Raw genomic sequence first — 22,195 nt, forward strand, 5'->3', positions numbered from 1 at the left:
TCGGGATATACTGCCAAGGATGAAACACAAAAAAGCTCAGAGCTTATTTCCATTGTGGTCCTTGTAGGGGGGTGGGGGAATGTGATGCTTAAAACATGCATCATACAAAACGTGACATCACAACACATCACATATACCATTTAACATTTATATACATACAGACTCATACAACATGCAAGGGTGCCTTAAGCTAAGTGTCTAGGTATAGTCCCTTTTGAGCCATGTCTTCAGGCTGGACTTGAATCTAACGGCACTGTCTATGGTTTTCAGTTCACTGGGCAGACTATTCCAATAGACAGCTGCTGAATATAAAAATGACTCCTTCCCCATACAGCTCCTGAATCTGACTGGCACAAAGTCAGTTGAGCTGCGCCTTGTTTGGTAAGCATGGGTGTCTCTGATTCGGTTTAAGTAGTTGTTAAAGTACACTGGCACTACCCCATGCACTATTCTGTGAACTAGGCACATCCCTATCTGGTTTACTCTGTCTTCCACCTTAAGCCATCTCATGACCTCAAAGTGAGATGGGTCAAGGTGGGTTCGAGCAGGTAGCCTTAGTATTACCCTGATTAGCTTGTTTTGATACAGAGAGAGAACGAGAGGGAGATACAGAGAAAGAGAGAGGAGAGGGAGATACAGAGAGAGAGAGAGAGAGAGAGAGAGAGAGAGAGAGAGAGAGAGAGAGAGAGAGAGAGAGAGAGAGAGAGAGAGAGAGAGAGAGAGAGAGAGAGAGAGAGAGAGAGAGAGAGAGAGAGAGATGGAACATAGTGCAAGGTCAGCCATCCGCCCCTGGAGCAGGTCAGTGCCTTGCTCAAGGACACTCCGGCAGACATATGAAAAACACATAAGCTCTCTCTGGAAATGGTGTATTGTGCAACAGCATCTGGGGGGCAGCGTACGGCGATTGTGCACAGGAAGTCAATAGTTGAAGGGGGGAGGGTTTGCAGTGAATGTTCACGATAGGAATTCATATTAGCTCAGTGTTTCTGCCGTTACTATAGAAAACCGTAATTGACATCATAAACGACACATGGATAATCATTTGATAAACATCATGATAAGGCTATGGTTTCAGAAATCTGAACTATCCCCATTAAGATGTTTCTCTGGCATTTATAGTACATACTATATGCAGCATGATGCATGGATCGCAGCAGTACGACGATAACCGGAGGTCGTCAGCCACTTCCAAGGTCTAAAAACACCCATTTCATCCATTAGTGTCCCACCCATTAACCCTGACCCTAACCCACCCGTAATTAGCGGATGCGTCTGAGGACCGGTGTGAGTCTCGAACGCACTGCATGGTGTGAACTTCAGGTGGTCTTGTTGAATAACCTCTTGTTGTGACTCCAGCTGAACCAGCTTACCAGGCTGCCCTCCTCTTTCAATTAGTTCCCCTCTCAGGCACATATGGCTGAAAACACCAGCCAGAGCGCTGCCGCCCAAGACCGTAGGGTCACCCACACCCAGAACTCCCACGTTTCCCAGCTTTATTTTCCCTCTAACGTTATAGGCGAATCGCAGAAGGCAGGGAAACCTCGTCTAACGTAATGTAACCCGATGGATTCCATACCGAATGATTTATGGCCCCAGTTAAGCCACAACTCCAAGGGTTGGCCTCTGAGGCGTCACAACGACTCGTTATGAAATGTGAACCACAGGGCAGTATACGTACATTTTACGTTTAAAAGGATGTCAAGAGGAATGTGGGGGCGTAGATGGACAGATGTGCGCATGTCAAAATGGACAAACACAAACACCGCAACCCACATGATAATGGTGAATGGCTGCAGCTTTTATCCAAAGCGCTTTACAATTTGTTCCTCACATTTTACCCATTCACTCACACATTCAGCGACGGCGGAGGCGACCATGCAAGGTGCCTACCTGCTCAGCAGGAGCAATTAGAGAGAGATTTAAGTGCCTTGGGTCTCATGAAAGGCGCTATATAAATCGAATACATTTTTATTGTTATTAATTGTCTTGCTCAATGACACTCCGACACACTGCTCGGGAATCAAACCGGGAACCTCCGGATTACCAGACGACTGCTCTACCTCCCGAGCCACATACATGATCTGTATTCCACTCTGTCTGTGTCATCCCTGTTTGCATTACTATTTTAATGTGTTTTCTTTTGCATCCGTTTATATTAGGCTTTTTTACCGATACCGATATACCGATATTGTCCAACTCTTAATTTCCGATACCGATATATGCAGGGTCCCCCCCCCCCCCCCCAAAAAAAACTGAATAATTTCAGGTAATTAACATTACATATCTCTTGTCGTGGAATTAACACAACATTATGCATACTTTTGACAATAAATAAAATCTGAATTTGTTCTTACTTGCTTAAAGAGGGCTTAAAGACTATTTATTTTCAGAGAGAGGGAGAGAATAAATACAACTCCCCCAGGAAACATTATTGTTTGAGCTCTAAGCATGAAGCCTGTCTGAGAGGGAGAGAGAGAGAGAGAGAGAGAGAGAGAGAGAGAGAGAGAGAGAGAGAGAGAGAGAGAGAGAGAGAGAGAGAGAGAGAGAGGAGAGGGAGATACAGAGAAAGAAGAGAGGGAGATACAGAGAGAGAAGCGAGGGAGATACAGAGAGAGAGGAGAGGGAGATACAGAGATAGAGGAGAGGGAGATACAGAGAGAGAGGAGAGGGAGATACAGAGAGAGAAGAGAGGGAGATACAGAGAGAAGAGAGGGAGATACAGAGAGAGAAGAGAGGGAGATACAAAGAGAGGAGAGGGAGATACAGAGAGATAGGAGAGGGAGATACAGAGAGAGAGAGATGAGAGGGAGATACAGAGAGAGAGGGGAGAGGGAGATACAGAGAGAGAAGAGAGGGAGATACAGAGAGAGATGAGAGGGAGATACAGAGAGAAAGAGAGAGAGAGAGAGAGAGAGAGAGAGAGAGAGAGAGAGAGAGAGAGAGAGAGAGAGAGAGAGAGGAGAGGGAGATACAGAGAGATAAGAGAGGGAGATACAGAGAGAGAGGAGAGGGAGATACAGAGATAGAGGAGAGGGAGATACAGAGAGAGAGGGAGATACAGAGATACAGAGAGAGAGGAGAGGGAGATACAGAGAGAGAAGAGAGGGATACAGAGAGTAGAGGAGAGGGAGATACAGAGAGAGAGGAGAGGGAGATACAGAGATAGAGGAGAGGGAGATACAGAGAGGGAGATACAGAGAGAGAGAGGAGAGGGAGATACAGAGATACAGAGAGAGAGGAGAGGGAGATACAGAGATAGAGGAGAGGGAGATACAGAGAGAGAAGAGAGGGATATACAGAGAGAGAAGAGAGGGATATACAGAGAGAGGGGAGAAGGAGATACAGAGAGAAAGACGGTAGCTCTCTCGGGGGAACACTCGTTGGGTGCGATCCATTGTTGCTGAATGTATAATGACTTTCAGTGCCACCAGGGGGCGCACGACTTAGTGCTTGAATGCCCCCATCCACTTCAATGTTAACGTTAATATCGCCTAATCTATGTTTTAAATTATGGCTATGTGTCTAATCTGCCCGTCGCTTATCAAAGAATCATTTTCCAGTCAGTGCTGTCAAGGCAGATTGGTTTTTTATCACTTCATTTCCGTTTGAGAGCATTTTGAAAAGCACCCGTTTTGAGGTAAAAACAGCCCATTCTGGGCCATTCTGTGATAATCGTCTTTTACTGGAATATTCCAGAACGTAGATATTTGTCGGCCTATTTATGAATCGTTTTCAAATAAACGCTAGATGATCAATATTATACGTACACGCACGCCCATTTGAGCCGCGCGCTGATAATAGCCGTTTTCATTTCCTCATGGATTTTACAGTGAAACCGATAGAGCACATTTCACAAAACAGCTTATATCTTCATCAAAACGAGTCTGATTATCCTAACACTGATAACATAGATTCCTTACCTGACATCAGATGGTATCCAACTGGTATATTCCAATTCCTGATCACCATTCGAAAAAATCGATAAGTGTATAGATCTAACGTGTATACAGTAGAACTCATGATCCACGGCGCTCAGAGGATCCATAATGAACTCTGGTAACCCTGGCTGCATCAGTGGACTGGAAAATGTGGAGTACAGGATTTTTTTCCCCATCCATTTTCATTGAGTCCATTCCAAAATCCCTGATGTCATCTGGGAGACGATAGGGGGCGCTTTTTTCCACATCTGATCGCCGGCGGCTCTTGGGTAGACTAGGGTAGACTCGCGTGATGCAATATGATTTCAGATCGCTAAATTTTTTATTTTTTTTTTAAATCCGAGAAATCTCGTGAGTGGCTTTCAACGTAACTATTATAAATCCGAGAAAACTTGTGAGTGGCAATCAAAGTGTTAAAAGTCTAGACCCCGGAAATAAGATGACGCCCATTTTTTCCTTTTGTATATTCGGCAGAATACGGTATTCTACAGATTTGGACAACCACATGCATACACACATCATGAACCCAAGTGTGCGTGGTTGGTGGTTAGGTAGATAGATAGATAGATAGATAGATAGATAGATAGATAGATAGATAGATAGATAGATAGATAGATAGATAGATAGATAGATAGATAGAAAATCTGCTTTGCTGATGATGGGCCTAACCCCTCCCCCCACGTAGACACACACGCACACACACACACACACACACACACACACACACACACACATACACACACACACACACACACACACACACACACACACACACACACACACACACACACACACACACACACACACACACACACACACACACACACACACACACACACACACACACAGACTTGAGACACCAATGACTCCATCTATGCATAAAAGCCTCTTCAACAATCAATGTAACATACTAACCATTAGACTCGTCTGCACTGCATTTAATGTACTGCAAAGGCATGTTTTGATCCCCTCAGCCTGAGAGAGGCTATGGATAATGAGCACGAGGTTCAGACTCACCCAGCATGCCCCAGGCTTTCTGTATTTTTCCCCTCTATTGTCTAATGCTTAGGAAACGAAAAGACTGTTCAAGCAGCAGGAACGTCAATGTTGTCATTTAAGACTGAAGTAAATGAGATATTGGGCTGAGAGGGAGACAGAGCGCAGGGAAAAACACTAAATATGAAATCCGGGCCACTTATTTTTCACTGTCTCACTCTGAAGTTGTTGAAATGGTACGATTAGTCAAAACGATAGGTTATGAATATAACCGTAGTTCTATGAATACTAGTGACGCTCAGCGTCATCTGCACTAACCTCACTTCATGCATATGCACTGAATAAAAACTCACAATGTACCTTTACATACCAACATTCGTCTGGCCACACCCCTATCCGCTACCTTCATAAGCAGGTGTGTGGCCCCACACTCGCCTCCTTCCCAATCTTTCACCACAAGGCAAGATCAAAGGCCGCAGTGGCGTCCAGACGCTGAGCGTCACTAGTATTCATAGAACTACGGTTATATTCATAACCTATTGTTCTATCATACTAGCTTCCGCTCAGCGTCATCTGCACAACGGGAGCTGAGCGGGAGCTTGAAGCTCGACAAATGTACCACACTGAGGCCCCCCACAACCAGCAGAATCGGGGAGGACCGAGCCCCCCGACCCTCCCTAATGGAGGATACCCTCCCTATTGGAGGACGGGAGGGAGACGGATCCGACCGTGCGAAGAGGAACTCGAGCAACTCAACGCACAGGGTGAGCAGATCGTGGCTTGACCCCACGACTACACACACGCACAACCCACATGCCACCAGGGAACGAACGGAAGGAACAAACCTCGTTACCGCCCCCAAAATCACGGGGTCAAGAGCAAACTCAACCCCGTGGCAAAGCCGTGGCAAGGCCGTAGCAGCGGAGCGTGAAGGAAGACCCAGACCCACTGAAGGGTCTGGATCCCCCGGAAAAAGGGGGCCCGGAGAGGTCAAAGACGCCACAGCATCAAGACCTCACCAGGCGGTCACTAGTGACACCGCCCCCCACATCGCCAGTGTATTCGGACAGGGCCCACCAAGAGCGCGCCCTTCCCCCCACTAGCACGCCGCCTGGCACACTGACCCTGGCACACTCAGGCAGTCAGCACGGCTGTAACTCGAAGCACTCAAGAGGCTACACTACAGCGGGAGCAGGCAGCGCACCGGGGAGACGACCTCCAGAAGGGGTCGATCCCTCAATCCAGGCAGCAGGCATTTGACCCGAGCCTGGAGCACTGCGGACGAGACAGCCGCCAAAGGGGTCAACTGAAACAGAACCCCGGTGGAAGGGGCGTATGCTGGCATTGTTGCGCACCATGACAAAGCCTGCACCAAAAAACCCCGACCCAGAGGGGCCGAGGCAGAGAAGGCTGACACGATTGGCAGACGTCATGAACTCTCGACGAAACACAACTTCGGACCGGGCCCGGCGGACCGGGAAGCACACATGGATGCCAGAGGAGGTCCATAAGACCACACCAACAGCCCCCTCTTCGCCATGCGTAAGAGAGGGGCGAAAATAATGGAGAACCAGCCCCTTCATGATAGCGCAGGGTACAACATGTACCCAACAAAGGGTCTCCATAACGCCCAACCCTGTGACACCCGGGCCGACCCGGCATTTTCCCCCCTGAAAAAAGCACAAGTCCCTCAGGGTACCATAACAGCAGATCTGCGTCCCCGGCGGACAACGGGTTAACTGACCTGGACCAGCGTGACCAGAACCAGTCCCGTGCCCTAATCACGCCGACATCCCCACTCCAAGAGAGGGGGTAGGTACGCGTGTCGATCTAAAACATGAAAAGAGGGCGCCACCCAGATGGTCCCATTCGTACCGCGCTCAGTGGCCCACCCCAAGGGCGTGAGACCCCTCTACCTATGTTTTGATCTATTCCGTTAACATCCCCCAGATATGAGCGAGAATTCGTCGAGACCTAGTAACAGGCGCTCGGAAGAGAAAACCTCCATCCCAGTTGCCCTATAAAAACGCCGTTTTAATAACGAGCAACCAAGGCGTACCAGCCTCATGCGTGATTCTTACCAGAAACACCCCGAGCCAGCACTATGTACGCGTCGAGACCCAAACACATCAATGGATAGTCTAACAAGACACCAGATATTGTTCCTCCAAGTCGCCTGGGAGAACGACAAGGAGCCATCGTGCTTCACGTTCTTTCCTCTTTTTATTAAAAAAGAAAGAAACACCGACTGACATGAATCCCACGTGACGCGGCTGAGGGTAATTTTTTTTTCATTTTTACATCCCGCCACCCTCACCTCAGAGAGATTTCCCACGTGAGCCATGAATTGAAAAGTCACGGTAACATTGAGCCATGTGACCAACAGACTCAAGTTACACGTATATCGAGCGTAGCAGAACACCAAGTTCCTACGCTCTGCCCCGACAACTTGACAATGACAGAACCACACATGGGTCTGAAAAAACTCACGGAAGCCGTCATCCAATAGAAACGTGCCCAGTGACGTATTCTATGACAGGGGGAAACCCATGACTCAACTGCCCGTGATAGGTGCGGAGTCAGGGAAACCCTCCCCCCCCCCCCGTGCCAAGCTGCCTAACAGCTTGGCCGGACCGAATGAAAAAAGAGGATAAAAAAAAAGACCAATCAGAAGAGGGAAGGAGGTGTTTATCCGGTACCCCCTCGCAAGCCCAACCCTAGAATACGACAACAACAAATAGCCATATGATACCTTAAGTAGCCAGTATGCTAATGAACAGCGCAAAGCTAACTCAATGCACGCTAGCCACAGACAAGTCTGTGAACAGGGTTTATAACAAGGCCAAAGTTTTATATGTGTGAACCCGACACCCGTGTTTATGTTGCAAGACACAGAAGATTTGATAGAGAGAGAGAGCGGCCTGAAAAACCGCAGTACCTTTACACACACGAGCATTACTGCAGACCAACACAACAGCGTTGCGGCTCAATATCACTGTTTAAGCAACAGAGCACACAACTAACCTCTACCTTTATGTGAAGACCTAATCTTCAGGTTGAGGCAGAAAAACCTTTTTCAACCAAGTGTAAGCTGCAGGCCTTGCTTAAGCTCTATAACATGAAAATGTAGCGACCAACAAGACTATAAGTCTAGCCCTCCTATCAAACCCACACTAGCGAAAGGTTCACACATCGTATCCCCATCATATGTAGTGAATAAACACACAGTTTGTAACAAAAACAGTCCCTCCCAGGAGGGACCTTTTATTTAACAAAATCATATGGTGGGCCGGGAAGGGAACATGGGGGACCAACAGAGGGAAAAGTCACTTAGCGACGCCTGCCACAAGCCGCTCGGGACTTGCCACCCCTGGGAGCCCCGGAGGGATGGTAAAGGACTGGAGGCTGGTCACGACGATCCCTACCGTCACCTCCGAGCGTGGATGGGCCGGCTGCAGTGGCCGAGGCGCCCTCTCTCCTCCTGGCCTTCTTCGCTGAAGGGCCAGCAGTGGCGGTGGTAGCAGCGGCGGCTTCGGCGGCGGAACCTCGACGATGAACCTTCCGTCTGACTCCACCGGCGACATCGGGCGGGGGGAAATGAGGCTGGAGCACGGAACGCTCCTCCTGCATTTCCCTGCAGGTTGAGGTCATCAGCTGCAACGCCGACCCGAAGAGCCCAGCATTGGAGAGGGGTGCCGTCAGAAATGGAGTCCTCTTCCTTTCCGGCACACGCGCCTGCTCCAGCCAAAGGTGGCGCTGGGCTAGAGTGGCCAGGGCGCGTACTTTCCCAGCGGCGATGGCCTGCAGCTGGATCAGATGCAGGATGGCTCCTGCCGCCTGGGCGAGCTGATCACATTGCACATCGATCAGCTCCGCACCGCCCGTCATTATCCCGGACATGAATCTTGCCAGCTGCGCGATGTTAGACGTGGCAGCCAGAGATTGAGTCGTGGAGATGAATGACTGGTCACTCCAGTAAGCCAACCGCCTCGCCGATTTCCCTTGGGGAACCGGCTTCCGTAACGGCTCCCACACCACCTCAGGACAAATGAGAGCTGCCATCGGCCGAGGCACCAGTGGCCAGGGCGCGTACTTTCCCAGCGGCGATGGCCTGCAGCTGGATCAGATGCAGGATGGCTCCTGCCGCCTGGGCGAGCTGATCACATTGCACATCGATCAGCTCCGCACCGCCCGTCATTATCCCGGACATGAATCTTGCCAGCTGCGCGATGTTAGACGTGGCAGCCAGAGATTGAGTCGTGGAGATGAATGACTGGTCACTCCAGTAAGCCAACCGCCTCGCCGATTTCCCTTGGGGAACCGGCTTCCGTAACGGCTCCCACACCACCTCAGGACAAATAAGAGCTGCCATCGGCCGAGGCACCCCCTCCTTCATACCGTCTACCAAACCCACCACCCTCGTGACTCGCACGTAGGTGGGGGTGAGGCCACGTGATGTGGGAGACCACCTGTCCCTGACGGACGTAGGCCTCCATCGAGGGGAAAAATGGGCAGACAACGCCCGTCTCTCTCACAGGACGACGTTTCCATAGATGACCTATGAGATCATCAGGGACAGGAACAGGCAGTGGATGCGGCAGCGGCACTCCATTTGCGACTGCCGCCGCCGTCATGAGCTCGGGGAACAAAGCACGCAGTTCCCCCTGCATACTTTCCCCCACCGAGCTCGCGTCCCTCACATGCGGCAGACTACTGGTTGCAGAGCCACATTCCGATGTGGCTGATAGCAGGGCATCCCGCCGCTGAGTCGGAGGTTCTAACCCAACATCAGCGTACGAGGTACCCCAAGGAGACCTATCACTCCCCGCCAGTGTAACCTGGACGGGAGGCGGACATGTCTCCACCGGGGCATCAAACAAGAACCCGTCTGCCTCTACCATGTAGTCCTCTGTTTCCATCGGCCACGGAGAAGCAGACGCATCCTCATCCGGCTCCAGCAACTCCCCAAAACCAGGCCGTTCGCGTCTACAAGCCACCATCTTACAACGGGAGCGAGCAGACGCAAAAAGTTTGCATCTCATATCCTCCGCCACCAGAGGAGCCGGCCGCCCAACAGCGGACGACGCTCCGGCGGCAAAGGAACCAGAGCAGGAACCAGGCCATCTCACAGGAGACGGCGCTGGTGCACCAGCTCCTTGGAGAGGCAAACTACCTACCGGGCGCGGATGCCGTCCACGACAGTGGCGTCAACCCCGCTCCAAGATGTACGGCAGAGGAGGAAATGAAAAACCGCTGGTGAAGGGTAACGTTGCTAGCGCGACCCTCCGAGGTAAACATCATGACTTAGCTTTTTTCTTTGTGAAAAGTATGAGAGAAAGAAAAAAGCAAGAAAAAATGTAAACACGTAACTCAACTTTCTTCAGCTTAATACCCTTGTCAAGTGATTGATATACAGGCACTTTCTTGTGGTGAAAGTGAAGAAGGAGGCGAGTGTGGGGCCACACACCTGCTTATGAGGGTAGCGGATAGGAGTGTGGCCAGACGAATGTTGGTATGTAAAGGTACATTGTGCGTTTTTATTCAGTGCATATGCACGAAGTGAGGTTAGTGCAGATGACGCTGAGCGGAAGCTAGTATGATATAGAACTTCCACAGAGAGTCTTTCTGCTTTTTCAACTCTTAACCACAACAGGAAGGACATTGTTGAGGAATTAACCATGAGTAAGGATGTACTGAGTCAAATATAGACTTGGTTACCACAGGTTTATTTAGCTCAAACAGAGTATCAAGTACAAATAGATCAAGAGTTATTGCTGGATGACTCCAGGAGTGACACCGGCCTAGTATCCCTCCAAAGAGCCCTAGAATCCAGTAAAACCTAGTATAGTAGGGAGAAAGGGATTGTGGGTAGATCGGGCCAGGTATTGGGTTGGAGGGGGGCCAGGAGGGGGGAGGGGGGAGTTAGAAGAGGGGGGAGACAAAGGGTGGTTAAATGGGGGAGGTTAGACAGATTGGAGAGGTGTGGGGGGAAAAACAAGAATGGGAGGGGGGAGGGAACATGACTGGGAGATTGTTTGAGGGGGAGGGGACATTATTCCACAACATGGATGTATCATATTGTTTACCTGTCCGGGTCTGGAGTTCTCACAGAGGAAGGTTTCATAGTCGATGGCGAACACTGGAGCGTTGTCGTTGATGTCCATGACGGTGATGAGGACAACGCCTTTTCCAATCTGTGACGGGTCCACTGTGGAAGGAAAGACACAAACACCTCGTCAGTGAGTTAGCTCAACTCACAGCATTGTCCTGTTAACCCTTTCACTACCAGAAGGTTAACCTTTCACTACCACACTACAGACGGTAGTGTGGTTGTGAAAGGGTTAACCCTTTGTTGTGTGGCAGTGAAAGGGTTAACCTTCTGTAATGTCGCAGTGAAAGGGTTAACCCTTTGGTAGTGTGGTAGTGAAAGGGTTAAGTAGCTACTGAGCAATTCATAACATATCATTATGGAACATATATCAATTCCAGTGGTGGAAAGTTTTTTTTTTTTTTTTTTTACTTCAATATTATGTACTGTACTACAATTTCATGGTATATTTGTACTTCACTTGCGTTCTTACATTTTAGGGAACTTTGTATTTTCTACTCCACTGCATTTACTTTTGCAAGTTACTTTAAAGAAACACTCTATTGTCTATTTGTGTGTGAAAATGTGAATATAAACAATAGCGAACTGAACTCCATTGGATACCTTTAAGTAAAGGAACTGTGTGCTTCTTCTGTGTAGCCCACCACTGATCAATTATCATTATAAACACGTATTGACCAAGACTGCTGTTGCATCCTGCTGACTAGACTGATGTATGGTGTCCTTGAATGACTCGATATCTATATAAATATTAAGCAACATTTTTGCTCAGTAAAGGATGGACCAGGGTTCTTATCTCTCCACTCTCAACCATGCAAACGGTTTTATTACAGCTCAAATCTGGGGGAGTATTTGTGGGGGGAGGGAGAGTTAAACACACAGTTTTGATTGATTGATTGAAAAGTTTATTAACAGATTGCAGAATGGGTACAGTACATTACAGGGGGGTGGGGTGGGGTGGGGTTGGGTGGGTGGGTGGGGCTGTACATTGGAGGTGTGGGGGGGGGGGGTGGGTAGGGGACACACACACTGTACACTGTACATTGGAATACTGACAAAGCCATACTTGGTCATTTACTGTACAACTGGGTTAGGACATTTGTAGGGGCCAGTTTCGAATTGCAGTCTCCCGTAGGTGTTCTGTGAGAGTGTTTTTGAAAGTGGGTAGTGATTCACATTCCTTTACAGCTTTGGGTAGGGCGTTCCACATTGATGTGGCATAATTGCGAAACGTGTTTAGTCCCTTGTTTGAGCCGAATCTGGGTTTAACATGATTTGTGGAGCTCCCTCTGGTGTTGTGATCGTGGTATTCACTGACCTTTGGGAAGTATTTTGACATGTACATGGGTACCTTGGTCGTGTAGTGTATCTTGTAGACCCGGCCCATTGCAAGTTGCTGTACTCTGTCGTCTACTCTAAGCCATCCTAGGTTGTCAAAGTGGGCAGGGGTGAGGTGGGTTATAGGAGTGCCCACCTGGGAGCTAGCCAGTATAACCACAGTCCTAGGGCGTTTTCACACCTAGCTCGTTTGGAGCTGTTATTCCGGAACCTGGAGCGTTTCCCCCTTATTTCGGTTCAGTTGGGCATATGTGAACACAGCAATTACATTCTGTTGCGGAACAAAACAAGCGGACCAAGACAACCTGGAGAGGGTGGTCTCGGCGCAGTTCCAACCGAACCCGAAGCGGACTCGTACGCTGTGAGAATGCAATCGATTTAACAAACCGACACAATTAATAATAATAATAATACGTCGTGGGTCAACGTGGAGCAGCGATGAGGTACACTGCGTCGTTGATATCAGTCAGCCGCGCGCAGGAGAGAGGAGCCGGGGTCTCTGTAGTGACAGCAGCAGCACCGTGCGGGACACACTCTCTCTCTCTCTCTCTCTCTCTCTCACCGAGAGAATGAATGTGGACTGTTCCATCGGGGAGCTTCGGTGGTAATGTGAGTGGCTACAGACCGCTGCACTTAAATATAAACATTAGTCTACCTGGAGACTCAATGAGGTAATTGTAGATGTCGCCATAAGACGTTTCTGGCCATTTAGTGGGATCATTGTTTCATTATCCTGGTCGGCTGAAAGGACACTGGCCACCGAAGCTCCCCCCTCTGATGGAACAGTCCACATTCATTCGTGCGTCATCTCGCGTCTCCAGACTCTGTGGGCAATCTGCGCATGTGCATGGGTAATAATAGGTGCTTTAAAATGGGCTTTTTCGCTGCCGATTTAGTTCTGATCGATTAGGAATGGCTCGCGACGTGTTCAGGAGATTGAGGCGCATAAAAGACTATTCGATCATGTCTCTAGCACCCCCACAGCCGTATCTGCAACCACTTACATCACGGCTCTCATCCACATTCATTCATTTGCTCCCCCGCTCTCTCCTCCCCGACAATGTAACGCGGAGATTCAGGGTTGGGGGGGGGGCACACCCCAAAATGAGTGATAGTTTGCTCGCGCGTGCGTTTTGTTTTGGTCCGTGTGAACACAGCCGTGTGAACACAAACGAACTATGAATCAAGTGCAACAATTGTATCATAATAGTCCCTGAATCGGAACAAAGCAAACTAACTACAGGTGTGAAAACACCCCTAGTTAAACACACCCAGTGCACACCTGGGAGCTAGCCAGTATAACGAAGGTTATCCTATAACCCTAGTTATATGAGTATAGTCAGCGCTCTGCTCTATTGGAACTGTCCCTTTAATCATATGCTATCATGAAAACTTTCAACCACATGCACGCTCCTTACCTGCCTGGCCACGCCCACATCCGCTCACACATAAGCGGGCCATGGCCATACTACCAGCTCCTTCCCCAGTCTTTCACCGCCGAAACGGAAGACACGTGGGGTCCTCAGTGAGTCAGAGCAGAGCGCTCGCTATACTCATATAACTAGGCTTATAGGATAACCTTCGTTATATTTCGTATAGCTTGGCGCTCTGCTCTATTGGAACACAAGAGTGGAGCAGAGCGGAAAGCCCGACAGATGTACCCGCTGAGGTCCCCTACAACCATCAGAATACCGGGGAGGATCCGGACCCCCCCGCCCCCCCTCGTGAGGAGCGGGAGGGAGACCGGACCAAAACTGTGCGAAGAGGGAACAGTACCTCAAACGCACAGGGTGAGCAGACCATGGAACTTACCATTGTATAGAAGGGCCAGCGACTACTCGGACGCGCATCCCGCACGCCACCAGGGAACGGACGTGAAGCAAAAAAAACCCGTCACAGCCCCCAACATCGCGGGTCGGGGTCAAAAAGCCCCAACACAGTGACAAGGCCGTAGCAGCGGGACGCAGAAGAGGCATCAGCCCCAGGCCACATCCCGGGGGCCAGGACCCCCTGAAAAAGGGGCCTGGCGAGGTCAACGAGGCCGCAGCATCGAGACCCTACCAGACGGTCACTGGTGACACCACCCCCCACATCGCCAGCGTATCGGACAGGGCCTAAAATAGGTGAAGGCCCTCCCCCTGGCACGCCGCTCCGAAGCGCTTCAAGCAGGCTCCCCCCCCACAATGTTGTGGGGCCAGCTGGCGCACCGGGGAGACAACCCTCCAAGGAGGTTGATCCCTCAATCCAGGTCGACAGGTCTTAAGAGCAGAACTCGACCTGCACCCGGAGCACTGCGGACTAGATAGACGCCTAAGGGGCTTACTGTAAAAACAGTATCCCGGCGGAAAGGGTGTTCAGTATGCCGTGCACCATGTCACAATCTCATGGGGCGACGAACCTCGCGGAGTCGGAGTTAGCCAACCCCGCCAGCGAACAGATTCCACCACGAACCCTGACCCTGCCAATTTATTAATCCCGCAGGGTCGAGGTTCAGAGAAAGAGTTTGACAGCTGTCACGAAACATGCGGGGCATACTCTCGGGCAGCCAGGGTCAGACCCGGGCTCAACCAGAGAGTCGACTCTGCTACCAACAGAAGCAGCCTCCCTGACAGCCCCCTCCCATCCCAGGTTTAGCAAGGAGGGAGGGGTAAAATTAATGGAGAAGGACCAATCCACCTAACATTGTGCAAAAAGGTACAACATAGTATGGACCAATGCACGCCACTGTTAAGGGCAACTCGTAGTGGCATCTATATGATGAGCTGGACATGCTTCTAAGCTCCTTACCGGAAGATGGTACCCCGCTCCTTCTATTGGGCGACTTCAACCTGCCTGACTCATCTCAGTCGGTCCCAGTGGTCTCCCTCCTACAACAATTTGACCTGACTCCCACTGCCATGCCTCCCACCCACAAAGCAGGCAACTCCTTGGATCTCATATTTTCCTGTAACTCCAGCATCATTAACACCACGGTAACTCCCCTACATGTATCTGACCATTCCTTCATATCCTTCTCACTAACTCTCATGCTTAACCGAAAAGTCTTCACCCCAACTCAAACCGTCTTACTCAGACGCAACCTGCCCTCCCTATCCCCCTCCACCCTCTCCTCTGACATAATATCCTCTCTACCTTTGAGTGACACCTTCTCTGCTCTCCCCACAGAGATGGCAACCTCCACCCTCCTCTCAGCCCTTGCAACCTCCTTCGACAAGCTCTGTCCCCTCGTTGAGAAACCTGCCCGCCATTCCCCACCCAGTCCATGGCTGACGGATGCAGTGAGAGAACAAAGACAGGTCCTGAGAGCGGCTGAGAGGAAGTATAGAAAGTCAGGCCTCACTGCTGACATCGACACATATCACAACCTCTTGTTAACATTCTCCAAAACCATTACTAATGCCAAAGCTTCTTTCTTTCACCATAGGATCGAGGCCTCTGCCAAGAATCTTCGCAAACTGCATGCTACCATGTCCTCCCTCCTCACTCCCCCCCCACCTCCTCCTCCCTCATCTTTTTCTGCCGAAGACTTTGCGATCTTCTTTGAGGAAAAAGTGGAGAACATCCGCAGCTCCTTCTCCCAACCCCCACCCATTCCAAACGCTGAATCGAGAACCTCATCCTTCACTCTGTCATCTTTCTCTCCCATTACAGAAGCCGAGACCCTGACACTGGTAACGTCGAACCGTCCGACTACATGCCAGCTGGACCAGCTACCCTCCCCACTCCTCCAGACCATAGCACCGGACATCCTTCCATTCCTAACTGCAACCATCAACTCCTCACTCAACTCGGGGGTGGTCCCCACCTCCCTAAAACAAGCCAGAGTCACGCCCCTCATAAAAAAACCAACCCAGAACCCCACCGTCATAGCCAACTATCGCCCTGTCTCTCTTCTCTCCTTCCTTTCTAAAACACTTGAACGTGCTGTATCCAACCAACTTACTGCTTATCTCTTACAGAATGACCTCCTAGACCCCAATCAGTCTGGCTTCCGGACTGGCCACTCCACAGAAACGGCCCTCATTGCGGTCACAGAGGCACTTCACTTAGCAAAAGCGAAAGGCCTCTCCTCTGTCCTGATTCTCCTAGATCTATCTGCAGCCTTCGACACAGTCAACCATCAGATCCTCCTCGCGGCCCTCGCAGGAATGGGAGTGGCTGGATCTGCGCTGACATGGCTGACATCATACCTCAATGACCGCTCCTACCAAGTGTCATGGAGAGGGACTCTGTCGGCCACCCGCCCCCTCCGGACGGGTGTCCCCCAGGGCTCGGTCCTAGGACCCCTTCTCTTCTCCCTCTACACTACATCACTGGGTAACATTATCACGTCTCATGGCTTCTCATATCATTGTTATGCCGATGATACTCAACTCTTCCTCTCCTTCCCTCCCTCAGATATCCACGTCTCTGAGCGGATCTCGGCCTGTCTGTCCGACATCTCCGCCTGGATGACGACCAACCACCTCAAACTGAACCTAAGCAAAACAGAATTGCTCCACCTGCCGGCCAAATCCTCCCCCCTGACCGACCTCTCCATCACAGTCGAGAATGCAGCTGTGACCGCATCGCCGACCGCCAAGAACCTTGGTGTTGTCCTCGATGACCAGTTGAACTTCTCTGCTCACATCGCAGCGACAACCAGAACCTGCAGATTCCTCCTGAGCAACGTCAGAAGGATACGCCCCTTCCTGACAAAAGAAGCCACCCAACTCCTCGTCCAATCAACAGTCATCTCCCGCCTCGACTACTGCAACGCACTGCTAGCTGGCCTCCCAGCCACTGCCACCAAGCCTCTTCAACTCATTCAAAATGCAGCGGCCCGCCTGATCTCAAACCTACTGAAGTCGGCCCATGTCACCCCACTTCTTAGGGACCTGCACTGGCTCCCCATTGCTGCACGTATCCGCTTCAAGGCCCTCGACCTAGCATACCGTGCGGCAAAGGGAACCGCTCCCGCCTACCTCCGGTCAATGGTCTCTAACTACACACCCTCAAGACCCCTACGCTCTGCATCTTCTGGCCGCCTCAGATCTACTCCTATCCAAGCTCCCGGAGGGTCATCAAAGAGAAGCCGCCTATTCTCAGTCCTTGCCCCACAATGGTGGAATGAACTACCCATCCCAGTTAGGACAGCCGAATCCCGTCCAATCTTTCGCCGTCGACTAAAGACTCACTTCTTCAACCATTATCTGAAATGATAAAAAAAAAAAAAAAAAAAAAAAATCTAACCCCGACTAACCTTAATGTCATGCACTTGTCCTAATAAACTAACCTACACTGTAACACGCAACACTTTGATGAACATTGTTACTCAGCTGATAGAGTTATACCCTTCTTGCTGTCTTGTCGCACAGAACTTGTAAGTCGCTTTGGATAAAAGCGTCAGCTAAATGACTAAATGTAAAATGTAAATGTATATGACACACACATTCATGACATCAACCCCTGTGACGTCCGGCTCGCCCAGGCATTTTCCCCCCGGAAAAGCTCAGGGTCCTTCGGGGTACCACAACTTGTCTGTGCCCCGGCGGACAACGGGTTAAACTGATCCGGTCCGGTGCGACCAGGACAAGTCCCGTGCCCTTGTCACGCCGCCGCCCCCAGTCCTAAGAGGGGGGTAGGTACGTGTGTCGATCCAAAACATCACAGAGGGCGCCACCAAGACGGTCAGTACGCGAACGCACCGCTCCCGGTGGCCCACCTAACAGGCGTGAAACCCCCCTGCCAATGTTTGATCTACTCCATCATCTCCCCCCGGAGATGTACGTGAGTCCTCGAGTCTAACCTAGTGCACTGGCACTCGGTAGAGACAAAAATCTCCTTCCCAGCCGGCCGCATAAAGTTTTTATGATGTTGGGCAACCAAGGCGTGCCGGTCCCAAAAAGCGGATTCAATCATTGAAAAACACCCTGGGCCAGCGCTGATCGGTCTCGTAAGACCAAACGCTGATTGCTCGTAAAGAACCCGAGAACAGTGACGACGAATTTCTAACAAGAAAGAGCCCCACAATGTTTCCCCTCGCTGTCTGGGACGAGCAGCAGGAAGCCGGCACTAGAGACACAGACACAGGTTCTTATACGACGAGCCTGGGAATAACAACCGTGTCAATTCTGCTCTTTATGTAAGAGGGGAAGACAGCGGTTTTCCCAGAGAGACCTCAACGTGAGTAAAACAATTGAAAAAGGTTCATGTAACAATTGGACTAAATAGACTAAGACTCTCTGAGGAGAAGGCTCCTCTGAGGAGGCTCTCTCACTGAGAGGGAGGCTCTGAAACTCTCTGAGGGGGAGGCTCTGAAACTCTCTGAGGAGGCTCTGAAACTCCCTGAGGAGGAGGCTCTGAAACTCTCTGAGGAGGAGGCTCTGAAACTCTCTGAGGAGGCTCTGAAACTCCCTGAGGAGGAGTCTCTAAAACTCTCTGAGGAGGCTCTGAAACTCTGAGGAGGCTCTGAAAACTCAAAACGGCCCAATATACACTACTGGTAGGGAGCAGAGCAGAAGAACCAATAGTCTCGACTGCATTGCATCACCTATCCTTTACAATGACAGCGGTCTGTAGCACAGGCCCTGTAACTCACGGACATGTCTCTTGGCCAATAAGAAAACGCGCCTGTGACGTCTTCAAATGGCCGGGGGAATCCCGTGTCCCACCTATCCTAATTTGGTGTGGGAGACAGGGAAATCCCCCCCTCCCTGTGACGAGAGAGAGAACACCCTCGTCAGGGAGACTGATAGGTAGAACGGCACAACCTCTCGGCCAATCAGTTTCGTAAAGGATATAACTATATCCGGGGGGAGGTTTATTCTGTCCACCCCCCTCAACACCTCACCCCTGATCCGACGCCATAAAAAAGCAGAGCCGTTTTGCATAGCGCGCTACATGAAAGCACATACTTACCTGTAGAGTAAAAGCTTTACATCATGCACGCCAACCTCAGCCAATTTTATCCACGGCTCTGGCTTATGTGCAAAAAAACTTGCCACCTGCTATTTTTTACCTTTACCCTTAAGCAAAGAAAAAATAACAGACTGAAGAGAGGGACTCAAAAAAGTCCTTGGTTCACATGCTACATGTACAACTCTGTAAGCTAACAATAGCACACGAGTTGTGGACTCAAATGCTACGTTTTAACCTAAAAACGTGAAACACACACAACCCTCATCATACAATGAAGCCGTCAAGTTCACTCTTACCACGTAAGAAAAAACACTGGCTTAGGTAGAGAGAAAGGACATAAGCCCCTGGCTAAGTGCTAGAACACAGGCCTTGCAAGTTATACACAACAGCAACCAAGCATATTTCAGAGAAATCTGCACAAACTCCCAAGCAAGAAGGCGCCCCCAGCATTTGTAGCTGTGTGTTTATATAGCACATACAGTGAAGTAAACAGAAACATTCCCCTGGCGGCTGGGTGGCGCAGTGGACATTGCGCTCGTCACCAACGCAAGAGACACCGGGTTCGAGGTTGGAAGTCGATGGGTGGTAATCTGGATGTTGTGGACAGCGAGTCCTACAGGTCGGTTGGGGACGCCTGCACAGCAGAGACAGGAAATGGCGGGGGTAGTGTGAGCCTCCCACATGTTACACCTCGCCAATGAGAGGCCGCGCTGGCAGGTGAAAAGAGGTGACAGGCTGCCTCCTCGTGTACCGGAGGGGACACGTGATGCACGGCTTCTATCCTCCCTACAACCGGCGAGTGGGGGGCATATGCGAGCAACGTTCAAGACAGGGGAGGGAAGAATTGGCACAATGGAATTGGGATAAAAAAAGAAAAGAAAAGAAAAAAGTGGATCAAAAACAAAAACATTCCCCCCTAGGAGGGACCCTTTGTGTTATCAACCAAAAACATTTGGGGGGGGGAGGGAGAGTGGGGCATAAGCGGTAACGTGTCCTACCTGACCCCCGGGCGCAGGATTATTGGCCGCAACAATGGCTGGTCCACCTCGTTGACGAGGCCTCTTGCTGGCGGGGCCAGTAATGGCGACGGCTGGAGTCCTGCTCCGGCGTTTTGCCCACATCCTGCGGCCGGCCGTGGTGCAGGCTGACGACATCCTCTGCCAGAGATGACGCCGAATCAGAATGTCCAGGGCCCGCTACCTCCCCACGGCTATCGCTAATGGTTAGCAACAAGCTAATGGCTAACTCCAGGCTGACGGTTAGCAATAAAGCTAACAGCTAGCCCTTACAGGCCCACCGTTAGCTACCGGCTAACGGCCAGCAACTGAAGCTGCGTAAAGGAGGGGAATAGTGATGCAGGCCTGGTCACTCCAGATAGCCGACTGCCTCTCCTTTAGCCCAAAGAAAAAAGGCTGACAACGCCTGCCAGAGATACAGTGGCGTCTGCAGCGGAGCCCCGTTTATGCAGGCCGCTGCCGCCTTAAGCTCAGGGATAAATAAGCATGCAAGCTCGCATCCCTCGTGCCGGGAGGCCAGCCCACTATCTTCTTGATAGGCGGGGGCCAACGTCCAATGCGGATGGCAGTGGGCATCCCTCCTCAGAGGCGGGGACTTGAACCCCGACTCGGAATTGGAGCTCTCAGGAAGACAAAGCCTCTGTCTTCGTGGGGCGTCAAACAATAACTCCCGTCCCCTCCATACAATCCCAATTGTCCATAGGACGTTACCGGCTAACGACCCGTTGACTGGTGTGGAGAAATGGCTTCTGGTGGGAACAGCCAGGCTCCTGCTCTTCTGGTGTGAACAGCCGGGCTCCTGCTCTTCTGGTGTAAACAGTCAGGCTCCTGCTATTCTGGTGTGAACAGCCAGGCTCCTGCTTTTCTGGTGTGAACAGCCAGGCTCCTGCTCTTCTGGTGTGAACAGCCAGGCTGCTGCTCTTCTGGTGTGAACAGCCAGGCTCCTGCTCTTCTGGTGTGAACAGCCGGGCTCCTGCTCTTCTGGTGTGAACAGCCAGGCTCCTGCTCTTCTGGTGTGAACAGCGGGGCCGCTGCTCTTCTGGTGTGAACAGGCTCCTGCTTCACGGTGCTTCGGTGTCCTGTGTGTTTCCCGGCCATGAGGCTCGTCTAACTCACTTCCTTCCTACACCTCTTTCCCGGGGATTTTAACTGACAACTTTGCAGTCATACGCTGGCTTCTTGCCAACCATGGAGGACTCAGCTTGAGATGAACAACTATGATAACCCCATAGTATTTATAGATTTTTATTAAGGAACTTCACTCTGCACCCTGGCCTATACCCCAAATTCTCATTTTGAAAATCCCTGTGTGTAAAGCTGTCCAAACAGGGGCGTCATTTTGGTATGGCAAGGTATGGCACTCGCCATACCTTGGCAAATAAAAATGTAAAAAAAAAATATATATATATATATTTTTATTTTTATTTTTTTTACAATTTTGTATGTTGATTTAAAATTTGAATGTCAACATTATGAACGAAGCTTCGAACTATTCGGTACAGCCCTAGCATGTTTTGATATTGTCAATTATCTCACTTTTACTAGGTGACTTTTACTGTGACTAACTGAAATATGCCCAAAAAAAAGGAAAATGGACATAGGGACGTTTTTTAATCAAAGGGCAGCAGAGACAAGTGATACAGGGACACAGGTAAGGTCTGGCTTAGTGATTATAATAGTGCAGTTCAGCATTCAGTAACCCATACTTTTTGTGAATCTGTTTTTGATACTACATTCTGTTGAACACACACCTCAAAACCGTACCTAAGGAAAATTGGCTCAATTGCAAGAAAAGTAATAGACAGTTATGATATTACATTCTGCATAATTCGTATGCAAAATATTGTGGTTCCCTGCTTTAGTCTGTTGACACATTTCTATACAAAAAATGCTTGTGT

At 50.2% G+C, this 22,195-nt stretch overlaps 1 protein-coding gene across 1 annotated transcript in view; it reads right to left on the bottom strand.

Annotated features, from left to right (window-relative positions):
- Positions 1–22,195, bottom strand: part of cdh7a (cadherin 7a) — a gene marked incomplete at both ends in the record, with an annotated part of 728,354 nt that overhangs the window by 279,879 nt on the left and 426,280 nt on the right. Inside the window, one exon of the mRNA XM_084312150.1 lies at positions 11,021–11,142. Coding sequence (XP_084168276.1) covers positions 11,021–11,142 — 122 coding nt within the window. The remainder of the gene's footprint in view (positions 1–11,020; positions 11,143–22,195) is intronic.

This window comes from Notolepis coatsorum (genome assembly GCF_963971535.1).
Source record: "Notolepis coatsorum genome assembly, chromosome: 4".
In the NCBI taxonomy this organism is placed as follows: domain Eukaryota; kingdom Metazoa; phylum Chordata; class Actinopteri; order Aulopiformes; family Paralepididae; genus Notolepis; species Notolepis coatsorum.